Source organism: Protobothrops mucrosquamatus, unplaced genomic scaffold (genome assembly GCF_001527695.2).
Source record: "Protobothrops mucrosquamatus isolate PMUCROS unplaced genomic scaffold, P.Mucros_1.0 scaffold3907, whole genome shotgun sequence".
NCBI lineage: Eukaryota > Metazoa > Chordata > Lepidosauria > Squamata > Viperidae > Protobothrops > Protobothrops mucrosquamatus.
In genome coordinates, this window is record NW_015389852.1 from 58402 (window position 1) to 70984 (window position 12583).

Sequence of the window (12583 nt, forward strand, 5' to 3'; positions counted from 1 at the left end):
TGCCTCTTTTCGGCTTCTGCTTGGATTCCTAGATTTTTTTGGGGGGTGGGGCTTTTGTTCTCTTTATTTATTTTAAGCATTTCTCTCCATATTTTCTTCCTCCTCCTCCTCCTCCACCACCATTACACAAACCCCCCCTCCCTTCTAGCACTGATGAGGTTACCTAGTTGGGTCATTGAAATGTCTGCAAACCAAACTTAGGCAGATTCCACGGTCTTCCTCCTCTTCCTCTTCCTCCTCCTCCTCCTCCTCCTCCCCCCCCCCCGAATGCTACAACAGTTGTAAGTGTGAAAAATGTACATAAGCCACTTTTTGGAATGCCTTTGTAATTTTGAGCAGTCACTAATAAATCAGGGGTCCTCAAACTTGGCCCCTTTTAAGACTGGTGGACTTCAACTCCCAGAATTCCCCAGCCAGCCATGCTGGCTGGGGAATTCTGGGAGTTGAAGTCCACCAGTCTTAAAGTGGCCAGCAAAATCTCAGCAGCTTTGGTCTTGGGGGTGAGAGTTGTGAATTTTGCCCGTATTTGGGGTGTGTGTGTGTGGTGGGGGGGGCGAGAAGACTCTGTCTGCGCCCCCCTCCCCCAAAGGGGCAATCTGGCCAAGGGTTAATTAAACCCAGAAGAGAATCTGCAGAGGACAAAACTTCAAATTCCTCCCAACGTCTTTCTGTGTTTGCGGTCAGCAAGGAGACATTATTAATGGGATTAATCCAGTCCCCCTCCCACGCCTAGAGACCCCCCCCAAAAGCCCCTTGGCTCAGCTCCAGTTCTGGGGGGGTTTTTTGGGCTGACCTCTGCTGGGTCTCCCACCAAGAGGGGGCAAATATCAATGGGGTGAAACCGATTAACAAAGTCCCCCCACCCCCCCAATGCAACGTTTTGCAGAGGAACAGACAGGCAGGAGGGATGAAGGCCCTCCCACCCCCCACCTCGCCTCAAAAAGGCTCATTTGCAATCAAGGGAGGACGTGGGGAGGGGTGCAAAAGAGGGGAGATGGGGGGGGGTCTTTGCTGCTAGGATTCTTCCCCTGAACACAAATAGGAAGCCTAATGCAAGGCCAAGAGAGCACAGCAAGATTATATTTATTTTATTTTATTATTATTTTATTATTTTATTTTATTTTATTTTATTATTTTATTTTATATTATTATTTTATTTATTTTATTTTATTTTACACTTTATTTTATTTTATTATTTTTTTTATTTTATATTATTTTATTTGTTTTAGTTTAGTTTAGTTTATTATTTTATTAATATTTTACTTTAATATTTTATTTTGGTTTATTTTATTTTATTTTATATTATTTTATATTATTTTATTTATTTTATTTATTTTGTTTTATTATTTTATTAATATTTTATTCTAATATTTTATTTTATTTTAATTTTAATTTATTTTATTATTTTATTTTACCTTTCTATTTTATTTTAGTTTTAGTTTATTATTTATTTATTTTATTATTTATTTTATTTTATTAGTTTATTTTAGTTTATTTATTTTAGTTTATTTTTTTATTAATATTTTACTTTAATATTTTATTTTATTTTAATATTTTATTTTTGTTTATTATTTTATTTTATTTTAGTTTAGTTTAGTTTATATTATTTTATTTATTTTAGTTTATTTTGTTTTATTTTATTAATATTTTACTTTAATATTTTATTTTATTTTAATATTTTATTTCAATTTATTATTTTACTTTGCCTTTCTATTTTATTTTAGTTTTAGTTTATTATTTATTTTTTATTATTTATTTTATTTTAGCTTATTATTTTATATTTTATTTTATTTTGTTATTTTATATTTTTTTATTTTATTTTATTTTTATTTTACTTTATTGTATTGTATTGTATTATTTTATTTTTATTTTATTTTTTACTCCTATTTTATTTTCTATTCTACTCAATTCTTTTTGTTATTTTGTTTTATTTACTTGATTCTTTTCTTTTCTTTTCTTTTTATTTTATATTATTTTATGGTTTTATTTTGTTTTCATTTTATTCTATTTTATGTTTTTACATTGTTTTACTTTATCTCCTTTCTTTCCTTTCCATTTTTTTCTTTTATTCTCAGTTTTTACTTGATTATTTTATTTCACTTTGTTTTCTTTTCATCATGTTACTTGATGTGGTGGCTTTATTTTATTTTATTTTATTTTATTTTTTCCCTTTGCAAAGCAACGGACCTGGGTTCACATCTGGGTCTTCTGGATGTTCACATCTGCCCCATCAGATGCCATCGTTGCCAGCAGGGCCGAAATAAAATAAATAAAAATAAAAGGATGCGTTTCCACCCGAAGGCTGCAAAATCTGCTAAATACGCGGAATTTATGCCCCTTTGGCCAGACACAAAGGAGAGACGCAACCACACCACACGGCTAAGACTAGCCATCCTCTTTCCCAGAGTTATCCATCACTGGTGAGGCAGGTCTCCCCCCCCCGCCCCATTAAACCCACCCAATTTGGGTCACATGGAAATCCACCCCACCCCGAAAGCCAGGGAAATGTGCTCCTTGTGCGAATCCTCCTCCCTTCTTAAATAGGCAGCCGGGATGGGTGTCCGGAAGGCTGGATGGAGAGCAAAGAGGAGGAGGAGGAGGAGGAGGAGGGGGTAGGTTATGAACTGGTTTTTTGGGGGGGAAGAAGAACCCCCCCCCAGGAGAGGGGGGGAAATCAGGTTAAACTTGAAATTCAAGATGGCCGCCTTCCTTTTCTGACTTCTTTTGCTTTCTCTTCTTTTCTTCCATTTCTCTCTCTTCCTTTCCTTCCCTTCCTACATTTTCCTTCCCTTCCTTTTCCTTTGCGCCTCTCTCTTTTCTTCATTCTAACCTCCCTTCTTTCTCTCCTTCCTTCCTCCCTCTTTGCCGTTCTCCATTTTTTCCCTTTCCCTTCCCTTCTTTCTCTCTCTTTCTCTCGTACTTTTCCCACCTTGTATTCCTTGTTCTTTTTTTTCCCCCCTGCCTTTGCTTTCTTTCACGCTTTTCCTTTTGTCTTCTTCCTGCCGGCCTTCTTTTTCTCTCCTTCCTATTCTCATTTCCCATTTCCTTTTTCCTTCCTCTCTCCTTTGCCTTCCTTTCTTTCCTCCTCCATCTCTCTCTCCCTTCCTTTCTTTTACCTTCCTTCCTTCCTTCCCTCTCCTTTCCTTCCTTCCCTCTTCTCCTCCTTCCTGCCTTCCTTAGCTTCTTTCTTTCCTTCTTTCTCCTTTCCTTTTCTTCCTTTCTCCATTCTTCCTTCTTCCCTCCCTCCCTCTTTTCTCCTCCTTTCCCTTTGCTCCTTCTTTTCTTCCCATTTCCTTCTTTCTCTTTCTCTTTCCTTTCTTTTCCTTCCCTTCTCTTTCTCGCTTGCTCCCTCCCTCTTCCGTCCTTCCCTCCCTCCCTCTTCTCCTTCCTTCCTTCCTTCCTTCCTTCCTTCCTTCCTTCCTTCCTTCCTTCCTCTCTCTGTCCCTCCCTCCCTCCGACCCGCGAAGCAACTGACAGCTCCATTGACCAAATAGCTTCCATTTTACAAATTTCTATTTGTGTTCTGAACGCATCCCACTGGGTTGCTACTAAATAATACACAAAATAATGAGAACCCAGAAAAAGCAAAATTGCCCAAGGACTGGAATTGCAGGCCCTCAAAAGTGTCGGGCTTAAAATGGGGGGAGGGGGGAAACAAGACCCCCAAATCTTTCTCTCAGCCCCTCATGCTCCCTCCAGTCTTTCCATCTCGCCTGTGAAACGAAGGCGGGAGACTGAACTGGGGAGAGCGACATGTAAGACCTTGGAATCTGCTTTAGGTCGTAAATGTCATATAAATCAACCTGTGTGTGTGCGACCCATGTGGAAATACATGCACACCCATGACACCCCACGCCCTGTGGCTCTCCGTCTCACCAACTCTCGGAGGATCAGCCGGTGCAAACATCACAGGCAGTCCTCGACTTATAACAGTTCCATTTAGTGACCGTTCAAAGTTACAATGGCACTGAAAAAAGGGACTCCTTTTCACCGTTTTTCACACTTAACGATCGTTGCCCCATCCCCATGGTCAGGTGTTCAAAATTCAGAAGCTTAGCAACTGACTCATATTTACGATGGGTCGCAGTGTCCCTGCCTGAGCAGGGGGCTGGACTAGAAGACCTCAAAGGCCCCACCCAGCTCTATTATTCTATTCTGTTCTGTTCTGTTCTGTTCTGCTGTTCTGTTCTGTTCTAGTCTAAATAAAGATTCTATTCTATTCTATTCTATTCTATTCTATTCTATTCTATTCTATTCTAGTCTAGTCTAGTCTAGTCTAGTCTAGTCTAGTTTACTCTATTCTATTCCATTCCTATTCTATTCCATTCCATATTTTCTATTCTATTCTATTCTATTCTATTCCATTCCTATTCCATATTTTCTATTCAATTCAATTCAATTCCATTCCATTCCTATTCCATATTTTCTGTTCTATTCTATTCTATTCTATTCCATTCCTATTCTATTCCATTCCATATTTTCTATTCTATTCTAGTCTAGTCTATTCTATTCTAAATAAAGATTCTATTCTAGTCTAGTCTAAAGATTCTATTCTATTCTATTCTATTCTATTCTATTCCATTCCTATTCTATTCCATTCCATATTTTCTATTCTATTCTATTCTATTCTATTCTATTCTATTCTATTCTATTCTATTCTATTCTATTCTATTCTGTTGTTCTGTTCTGCTCTGCTCTGCTCTATTCTATTCCCTGTTATGTTTATTTCTATTATTCCTATTATTTCTATTATTCCTATTTCTATTTCTATTTCTATCCCGGGGTCGTGTGATCCCTTTTTGCGACCTTCTGACAAGGAAAGTCAGTGGGGGAAGCCGGATTGACTTCACAACCGTGCGACTCGCTTAACAACTGCCGGGATTCCCTTAATAACCCAGCCGAGAAAAGTCATAAAATGGGGGCAAAACTCACTTAACCAATGTCTTGCTTAGCAACAGAAATTTTGGGGCTCAATTGTGGTCGTAAGTTGAGGACTATCCTCAACTTCCAGGTCATTCTCCCCCCCCCCCAACATCTCTCCGTTTAACCAACTGTAGGAAAACACCAAGGAAATCACACACCAGACAACCTGAGTCCGCACACCAGCACGTGTGCAAAAGTCACACACTCTTTTAACAACCACAACCGATTCCAAGCTTTGAGCACGGCGGGTTTGTTCTGACCCCCTCAAACAAGCTTAGTTTCGGGGAGGCAATCCAAGGAACATGCCGATTAAGGCTTAAAAGCACACAAAAAAGAGAGAGAATTAATTACGGCACAACTGCGCTTCTAACCAGCCACCCCCTGCGTTTTTCCCTTATAAAACCCAAGGAAAAAAAGGAACGAGAGGGGCTTAAACGCATGTGCTGTTTAAAGACGGATGAAAGGAGCTGGCTGTGCACCCCAGGGGTTTCACAAATACCCCATTCAGACACAGCGGGGCGCGAAGAGAGTTCCTGTGATGGCAGGCCCGGCAACAAATGCAGCATATGGGATTGTGGCATGCAGAGAGAGAAAAACACGGCTGCATTTTCCCTCCTGGAGGGATCTGAGCATTCGTCGGTAGGAACGGAGTTCTGCTTAGCGCCGATTCCTGCATTCCCACAAGCAGGAATTCTTATCGTAGCAGGGCTGTTTTTTTTTCTCTCAAAGTCATTAATTTTTGAGATGGGTGGACTTCCACTCCCAGAATTCCCCTGCCAGATTGTTTTAAGATGGGTGGACTTCAACTCCCAGAATCCCCCAGCCAGCCTACTTTAAGAGGGGTGGACTTCAACTCCCAGAATTCCCAAGTCAGCCTGCTTTAAGAATGGTGGACTTCCACTCCCAGAATTCCCCAGTCAGCATGCTTTAAGATGGGTGGACTTCAACTCCCAGAATTCCCAAGTCAGCATGCTTTAAGATGGGTGGACTTCCACTCCCAGAATTCCCCAGCCAGCAAGATTTAAAATGGGTGGACTTCCACTCCCAGAATTCCCCAGCCAGCATGCTTTAAGATGGGTGGACTTCCACTCCCAGAATCCCCCAGCCAGCATGCTTTAAGATGGGTGGACTTCCACTCCCAGAATCCCCAGCCAACATGTTTTAAGATGGGTGGACTTCCACTCCCAGAATTCCCCAGCCAGCATGCTTTAATCTGTTTTTGTTTTTTTTTGCAGTGCATTGTAATTTTGAACGCTCGCTAAACAAATCATCGTACGTTGAGGATGACCAGTAGCATCTGGAGGGAAAAACATACGTTGGGACATGAAGGAAACCGCCACTTTAAAACAGGAACTGTTAAAGAAAATGTTTTATCTCTGTGGGCCGGAGGCAAGCAAAAGAGGGCACAGCACAAAATCATGCAGGCCTGGGGCGCGTTTGGTTGATCCGGAGTGGAGCCAGATTTGCAAATTTGTTCCATATTAGGATTCCATAAATTGCAGCGCAATGTTCTAAATTCCATAATCTGCCATAAGGCCTTCACATAAAACATGTTTTTTTTCGTTGGGCACATTGTGGTTTTCTGAACTCTCAGGAGTTAAGAGTACAGATTTAATAACTCAGTTTCTTAAACAGCAGGAATCTAATTCAACCTCCTCAGGTTTTGACATCAACCACCCCCACAAATGTCTACTTTGCAATCATGGGGACTAGAAGCTTCATCAGACTTAAGTCCTTTTACAGAAAACTGCACATACACCAGGAAATTGTCCCCATGAGTATCTCTGTGCAATCACAAGGACTAGAAACTTCATTAGACTTAAGTACTTTTACAGAAAATTACACGTCCACCAGTAAATTATCCCAAGTATCTCTTTGCAATCATGAGGATCTGAAACTTCACCAGATTTAAGTACTTTTGTAGAAAACGACACTTCCACGTTGTCCCCATAAGGGTCTTTTTTGCAATGAGGACTAAAAACTTCACCAAACTAACTTTTACAGAAGATTACACTTCCACCATGGAATTGTCCCCACAAGGATCTCTTTGCAATCACCAGGACTAGAAACTTCATCAGACTTAAGTACGTTGACAGAAAACTGCACTTCCACCAGGACGTTGTCCCAATAAATATTTCTTTGCAATTACAAGGACTAGAAGCTTCATCAGACAAGTATTTTTACAGAAAACTACATTCCCACCGGAAAATTGTCCCCACAAGTAGCTCTTTGCAATCACAAGGACTAGAAACTTCGCCAAACTTAAGTACTTTTACAGAAGACTACACTTCCACTAAGAAGTAGCCCCAGAAATATCTTTTTGCCTCCAGAAGTATCTTGTCCCCATTAGTATCTTTTTTTTGCATTGAGGAGGACTAGAAACTTCACCAAACGTTAAGTATTTTTACAGAAGACTACACTTCCACTAAGAAATTGTCCCCAGAAGTATCTTTTTTTGCATTGAGGACTAGAAACTTCACCAAACGTTAAGTATTTTTACAGAAGACTACACTTCCACTAAGAAATTGTCCCCAGAAGTATCTTTTTTGCATTAAGGAGGACTAGAAACTTCACCAAACTTAAATACTTTTACAGAAGACCACACTTCCACTAAGAAGTTGTCCCCATAAATATCCTTTTTTCCATTGAGGACTAGAAGCTTCGCCAAACGTTAAGTACTTTTACAGAAGACCACACTTCCACTAAGAAACTGTCCTCAGGAAGTATCTCTTTGCAATCATGAGGACTGGAAACTTCATCAGACCTAAGCACTTTTGCAGCAAACTACCCTTCCATCTGATTTTTGCTCCCTCCTCGTTTGTTGGCAAAGAGAAACAAATGACAGCAAAACCCAATTTCATGGGGGGGAGGTGAGGGGGGGGTCGGCATTCAGAGCGGGGTGGGGTGGTTTGCATACCTACAAAAAGGACGAGACAAGGACCCTCGTTCAGCTGGACAGCGTTGGAATCGGTCAGCTCTAAGACTGGCTTAGGGTGCCAGGGGAACTCCTGGCATTCAATGTCATTCAGGACCTCGACTCGGCCTTGTCGGGTGATCACGTCTCCCTTAGTGTCCAGGACGATAAGAGTAGGGATACCTGCGATCGGACAAAACGAGAAAGAAACCGAGATAGGAGAGGGTTAAGAAGGAAAGAGGAGTAACCACATCATCATCTTCATCATCATCATCATCTTCATCATCATCATCATGAGGTTGGAAGGGACCTTGGAGGTCATCTAGTCCAACCCCCTGCTCAGGCAGAAAACCCTACACCATTTCAGACAAATGGCTGTCCAGTCTCTTCTTAAAAATTTCCAGTGTTGGCAAGTTCACCGCTTCTGGAGGCAGGTTGTTCCACTGATTAATTGTTCAAACTGTCAGGAAATTTCTCCTTAGATCTAGGCTGGGGAATTCTGGGAGTGGAAGTCCACCTATGTTCAAATATGTTGGCTGGGGAATTCTGGGAATTGAAGTCTCCCCATCTTAAAGGAGGCTGGCTGGGCAATTCTGGGAATTGAAGTCTGCCCATCGTAAAGCATGCTGGCTGGGGAATTCTGGGAGTTGCCCACCCATCTTAAAGCATGCTGGCTGGGGAATTCTGGGAGTTGAAGTCCAGCCATCTTAAAGCATGCTGGCTGGGGAATTCTGGGAATTGAAGTCCAAATATCTTAAAGTTGCTAAGATTGAGAAACACTGGTCCACTGTACAGGTAGTCCTCGACTTACAACCTCAATTGAGCCCAAAATTCCTGTTGCTAAGCAAGACATTTGTTAAGTGAGTTTTGCCCCATTTTACAACCTTTCTTGCCAGCGTTAAGTGAATCACTGCAGCTGATAAGTTAGTAACCTGGTTGTTAAAGTGAATCCGGCTTCCCCATTGACTTTGCTTGTCAGACGGTCGCAAAAGAGGATCACGTGGCCCCCCGGGACGCTGCAACTGTCATAAATACGAGTCACTTGCCAAGCGTCTGAATTTTGATCATGTGACCATGGGGATGCTGCGATGGTCGTAACTGTGAACAACGGTCATGTCGCTTTTTTCAGTGCCGTTGTAACTTCGAACGGTTACTAAACGGTCACAAGGAGTAGCCGTATAGCAGGGGTCTTCAAACTTGGCCACTTGAAGACTTGTGGACTTCAACTCCCAGAATTCCTCAGCCAGCCCTGAGGGAGTTGAAGTCCACAAGTCTTAAAGTGGCCAACACTGGAAGTTTTTAAGAAGAGACTGGACAGCCATTTGTCCGAAATGGTATAGGGTTTCCTGCCTGAGCAGGGGGTTGGACTAGATGACCTTCAAGGTCCCTTCCAACTTTACTATTATTATTATTATTATTATTATTATTATTATTATTATTATTATTATTATTATTATTATTATTAAGTTTGAAGACCCCTGTTGTATAGACCATTTTTGCAAAGCCTGGGTGTATTGCAAGCCAGCATCTCGCTTTTCAAACTCAGCTGTTTCGTGCTCTGATTGTCGGCCCCCCCTCTGCATTCCAGCGCTCCGGGTTCAGATCCAGGACAGGCTCCCAAACTGCTCATGTAACATTCCGACTCCACAGTGTCTCTAGACCGACACATGCCTCTCAAGTGAAGAGGGCAATTTAAGCCTCTTCCGCCTTGCTCCACCCACTACACTTCAGGACCGGAACTGCACTGTGCAATTAGAAGCTGGTATCTCCTATTGCAGGGGTAGGCAACCTTGGCCCTTTTATGACTCGTGGACTTCAACTCCCAGAATTCCTGAGCCAGCCATGCTGAGGGGAAAGGGAGAGGTTTCCAAGCTGAGCCATGCTGGCTCAGGAATTCTGGGAGTTGAAGTCCACGAGTCATAAAAGGGCCATGATTCCCCATCCCTGCCCTATATCAGGGGTCCTCAACCTTGGCAGCTTTAAGACTCGTGGACTTCAACTCCCAGAATTCCTGAGCCAGCATGGCTCAGCTTGGAAACCTCTCCCTTTCCCCTCAGCATGGCTGGCTCAGGAATTCTGGGAGTTGAAGTCCACGAGTCATAAAAGGGCCAAGGTTGCCTACCCCTGCAATAGGAGATACCAGCTTCTAATTGCACAGTGCAGTTCCGGTCCTGAAGTGTAGNCTCCCAGAATTCCTGAGCCAGCCATGCTGAGGAGAAATGGAGAGGTTTCCAAGCTGAGCCATGCTGGCTCAGGAATTCTGGGAGTTGAAGTCCACGAGTCATGAAGAGAGCCAAGGTTGCCTACCCCTCCGTCCTAGTGTAATGGGCGCACAATGTAGGGTGGCGGGGGGGGGGCTCTGTCCATTGCAGCCATTCAGACTGACTGGAATCAGATTGCAGGTCCATGGAGATTCTCCTTCATCCAGGTTGTCCCAAAGGTGTTTTTTCAGGAGTCAGCTAGACTTTTTTGGTTTTTTTTCTTTGAAGACGTTTCGCTTCTCATCCCAGAAGCGTCTTCCGTTCTGACCGGATGGTGGGGAATGGAAGGATTTATACTCCTTGCAGAAAGCTGGTCATTTGCCTTCTTTTAGAGAGTCGTTGAGGCCACTTGGAGGTTTACCTGTGTCCTCAGGGTCACCTGAGTGGTGCAAATGGGTGTGGAGCCTCCTTGGACCTGCTGAAAGGACTGTGTGTGTTGTGGAGCTGTGCTTTCTGCAGGACGTTTTCTGCCCTGTGTCCCTTCACTGTTGAACACCATTCCCCGCCCTCCGGTCAGAGCGGAAGAAGCTTCTTGGAGGAGAAGCGAAACGTCTTCAAAGAAAAACAAGTCCAGTTGCCTCTTGAAAAAGCAGCTTTGGGATAAATCAGATTGCATGTCCGATTCTCAGTGAAAAGGATACAGGAGAGAGGGAGGGAGGGTGGAGAGAGAAAGAAGGGAGAGAGGGAGGAAGGAAGGAAAGGAGGGAGGGAGGAAGGAAGAGTGGAGAGAGAAAGATGGGAGACAGGGAGGAAGGAAGGAAGGAAGGAGAGAAGGGAGGGAGGGAGGAAGGAAGGAGAGAGAGAGAGAAAGAAAGAGGAGAAAAGGAGGAAGGAAGGAAGCAAGGAAGGAAAGGAGGGAGGGAGGAAGGAGAGGAGGGAGGAAGGGGGGAGAAAGAAGGGAGAGAGGGAGGAAGGAAGAAAGGAGAGGAGGGAGGGAAGAAGGAAGGAAGGAGAGACAGAAAGGAAGGAGGAAGGAGAGAGAAAGAAGAGAGAGAGAGGGAGGAAGGAAGGAAGGAAGGAAGAAAGAAAGCAAGGAAGCAAGGAAAGGAGGGAGGAAAGAAAGGAGGGAGGAAGAGAGGGAGGGAGGAAGGAAGAGAGGAAGGGTGGAGAAAGAAGGAAGAGAGGGAGGGAGGGAGGGAGGGAGGAAGGAAAGAGAGAAAGAAGGGAGAGATGGAGGAGGGAAGGAAGGATAGACAGAAGGGAAAAGAGAGAGAGAAAGAAGGAAGGAAGGAGAGAGGGAGGAAGAAAAGAAAGAAGGAAGGGGGGAGGGAGGGAGAAAACCTGCCAAAGGCAGGGGGGTTGCAGACGTTAAGGCCGGTTGGGAAAAGACCGAAGCCGAACTCTTTCTCCTTTAGCCTTCATGGCTCCGGGGACTCTTTGCCGTCTCTTCTCACATCCAGAAATTGCCGGAGAAACCCGATCCAGGTGAGGAGACGGCCTGTCCGGACAGCCACCTGTTCTTCAGCTGCTCTGGAATCGGATCCCCCCCGCAAGTGAGGCCGGCTGCAGCCTTGGCCCTCCCTACCCTTCCCGTCTTCTCTCTCCAGCAAGCGCACCAAACAAACGGCAACCGCAACACGCTGCTCCGGGGCCACTTGCGTGATGCCACTGCCGAAAAGGCAAAGGCGATTGTTGGCTCACTTCAGAGTTGAGCTAAAAAACGGCATGTTTTTTCCTCAGAAGCTGCTCCTTTGGCGGGAAGGCTCAAAGCATCCCGAGCCAGAGTATCCCCTACAGGTAGTCCTCGACTTACAACAGTTCATTTAGTGACTGTTCAAAGTTACAACGGCACTGAAAAAAGGACCGTTTTTCAGGCTTACGACCGCTGCATCGTCCCCACGTTTACACGATCAAAATTCAGACGCTTGGCAGCCGACTCGTATTTACGACCGTCGCGGTGTCCCGGGGTCATGTGACCCCCCCTTTTGTGACTTTCTGACAAGCAAAGTCAAGGGGAAAGTCAGATTCGCTTAACAACCGTGTGACTCAATTAACAACGGCAGTGATTCACTCAGCCAACGGTAGCAAGAAAGGTCGTAAAATGGGTCAAAGGGTCACTTAACCAATGTTTCACTTAGCGACAGAAATGTTGGGTTCAATTGTGGTCGTAAGCCGAGGAGCACCTGTAGACCGCAGGGCTGTTGTGCAAATAACGCAGTTTGACATTTTCAAGCTCTCTGGAGGCCTGGCAAGCATCCAGCTGCCATGTTCTCCAAGTGATGTCTCAGTGCAGGGGTCTTCAAACTTGGCCCTTTTATGACTTGTGGACTTCAATTCCCAGAATTCCTCAGCCAGGCACGCTGGCTCAGGAATTCTGGGAGTTGAAGTCCACGAGTCATGAAGGGGCCATATTTCTCCCATGCTGGCTCAGGAATTCTGGGAGTTGAAGTCCACGAGTCATGAAGGGTCCATAGTTCCCCCATGCTGGCTCAGGAATTCTGGGAGTTGAAATCCGCAAGTCATGAAGGGGCCATAGTTCCCCCAT

General features: G+C 44.0%; 1 protein-coding gene across 1 annotated transcript in view; it reads right to left on the bottom strand.

Moving 5' to 3' along the window:
- The window catches only part of NXN (nucleoredoxin), a 30353-nt gene that overhangs the window by 8511 nt on the left and 9259 nt on the right, over window positions 1–12583 (bottom strand). Inside the window, exon 6 of the mRNA XM_015827729.1 lies at window positions 7845–8020. Within this exon, the coding sequence (XP_015683215.1) occupies window positions 7845–8020 (176 nt within the window). The remainder of the gene's footprint in view (window positions 1–7844; window positions 8021–12583) is intronic.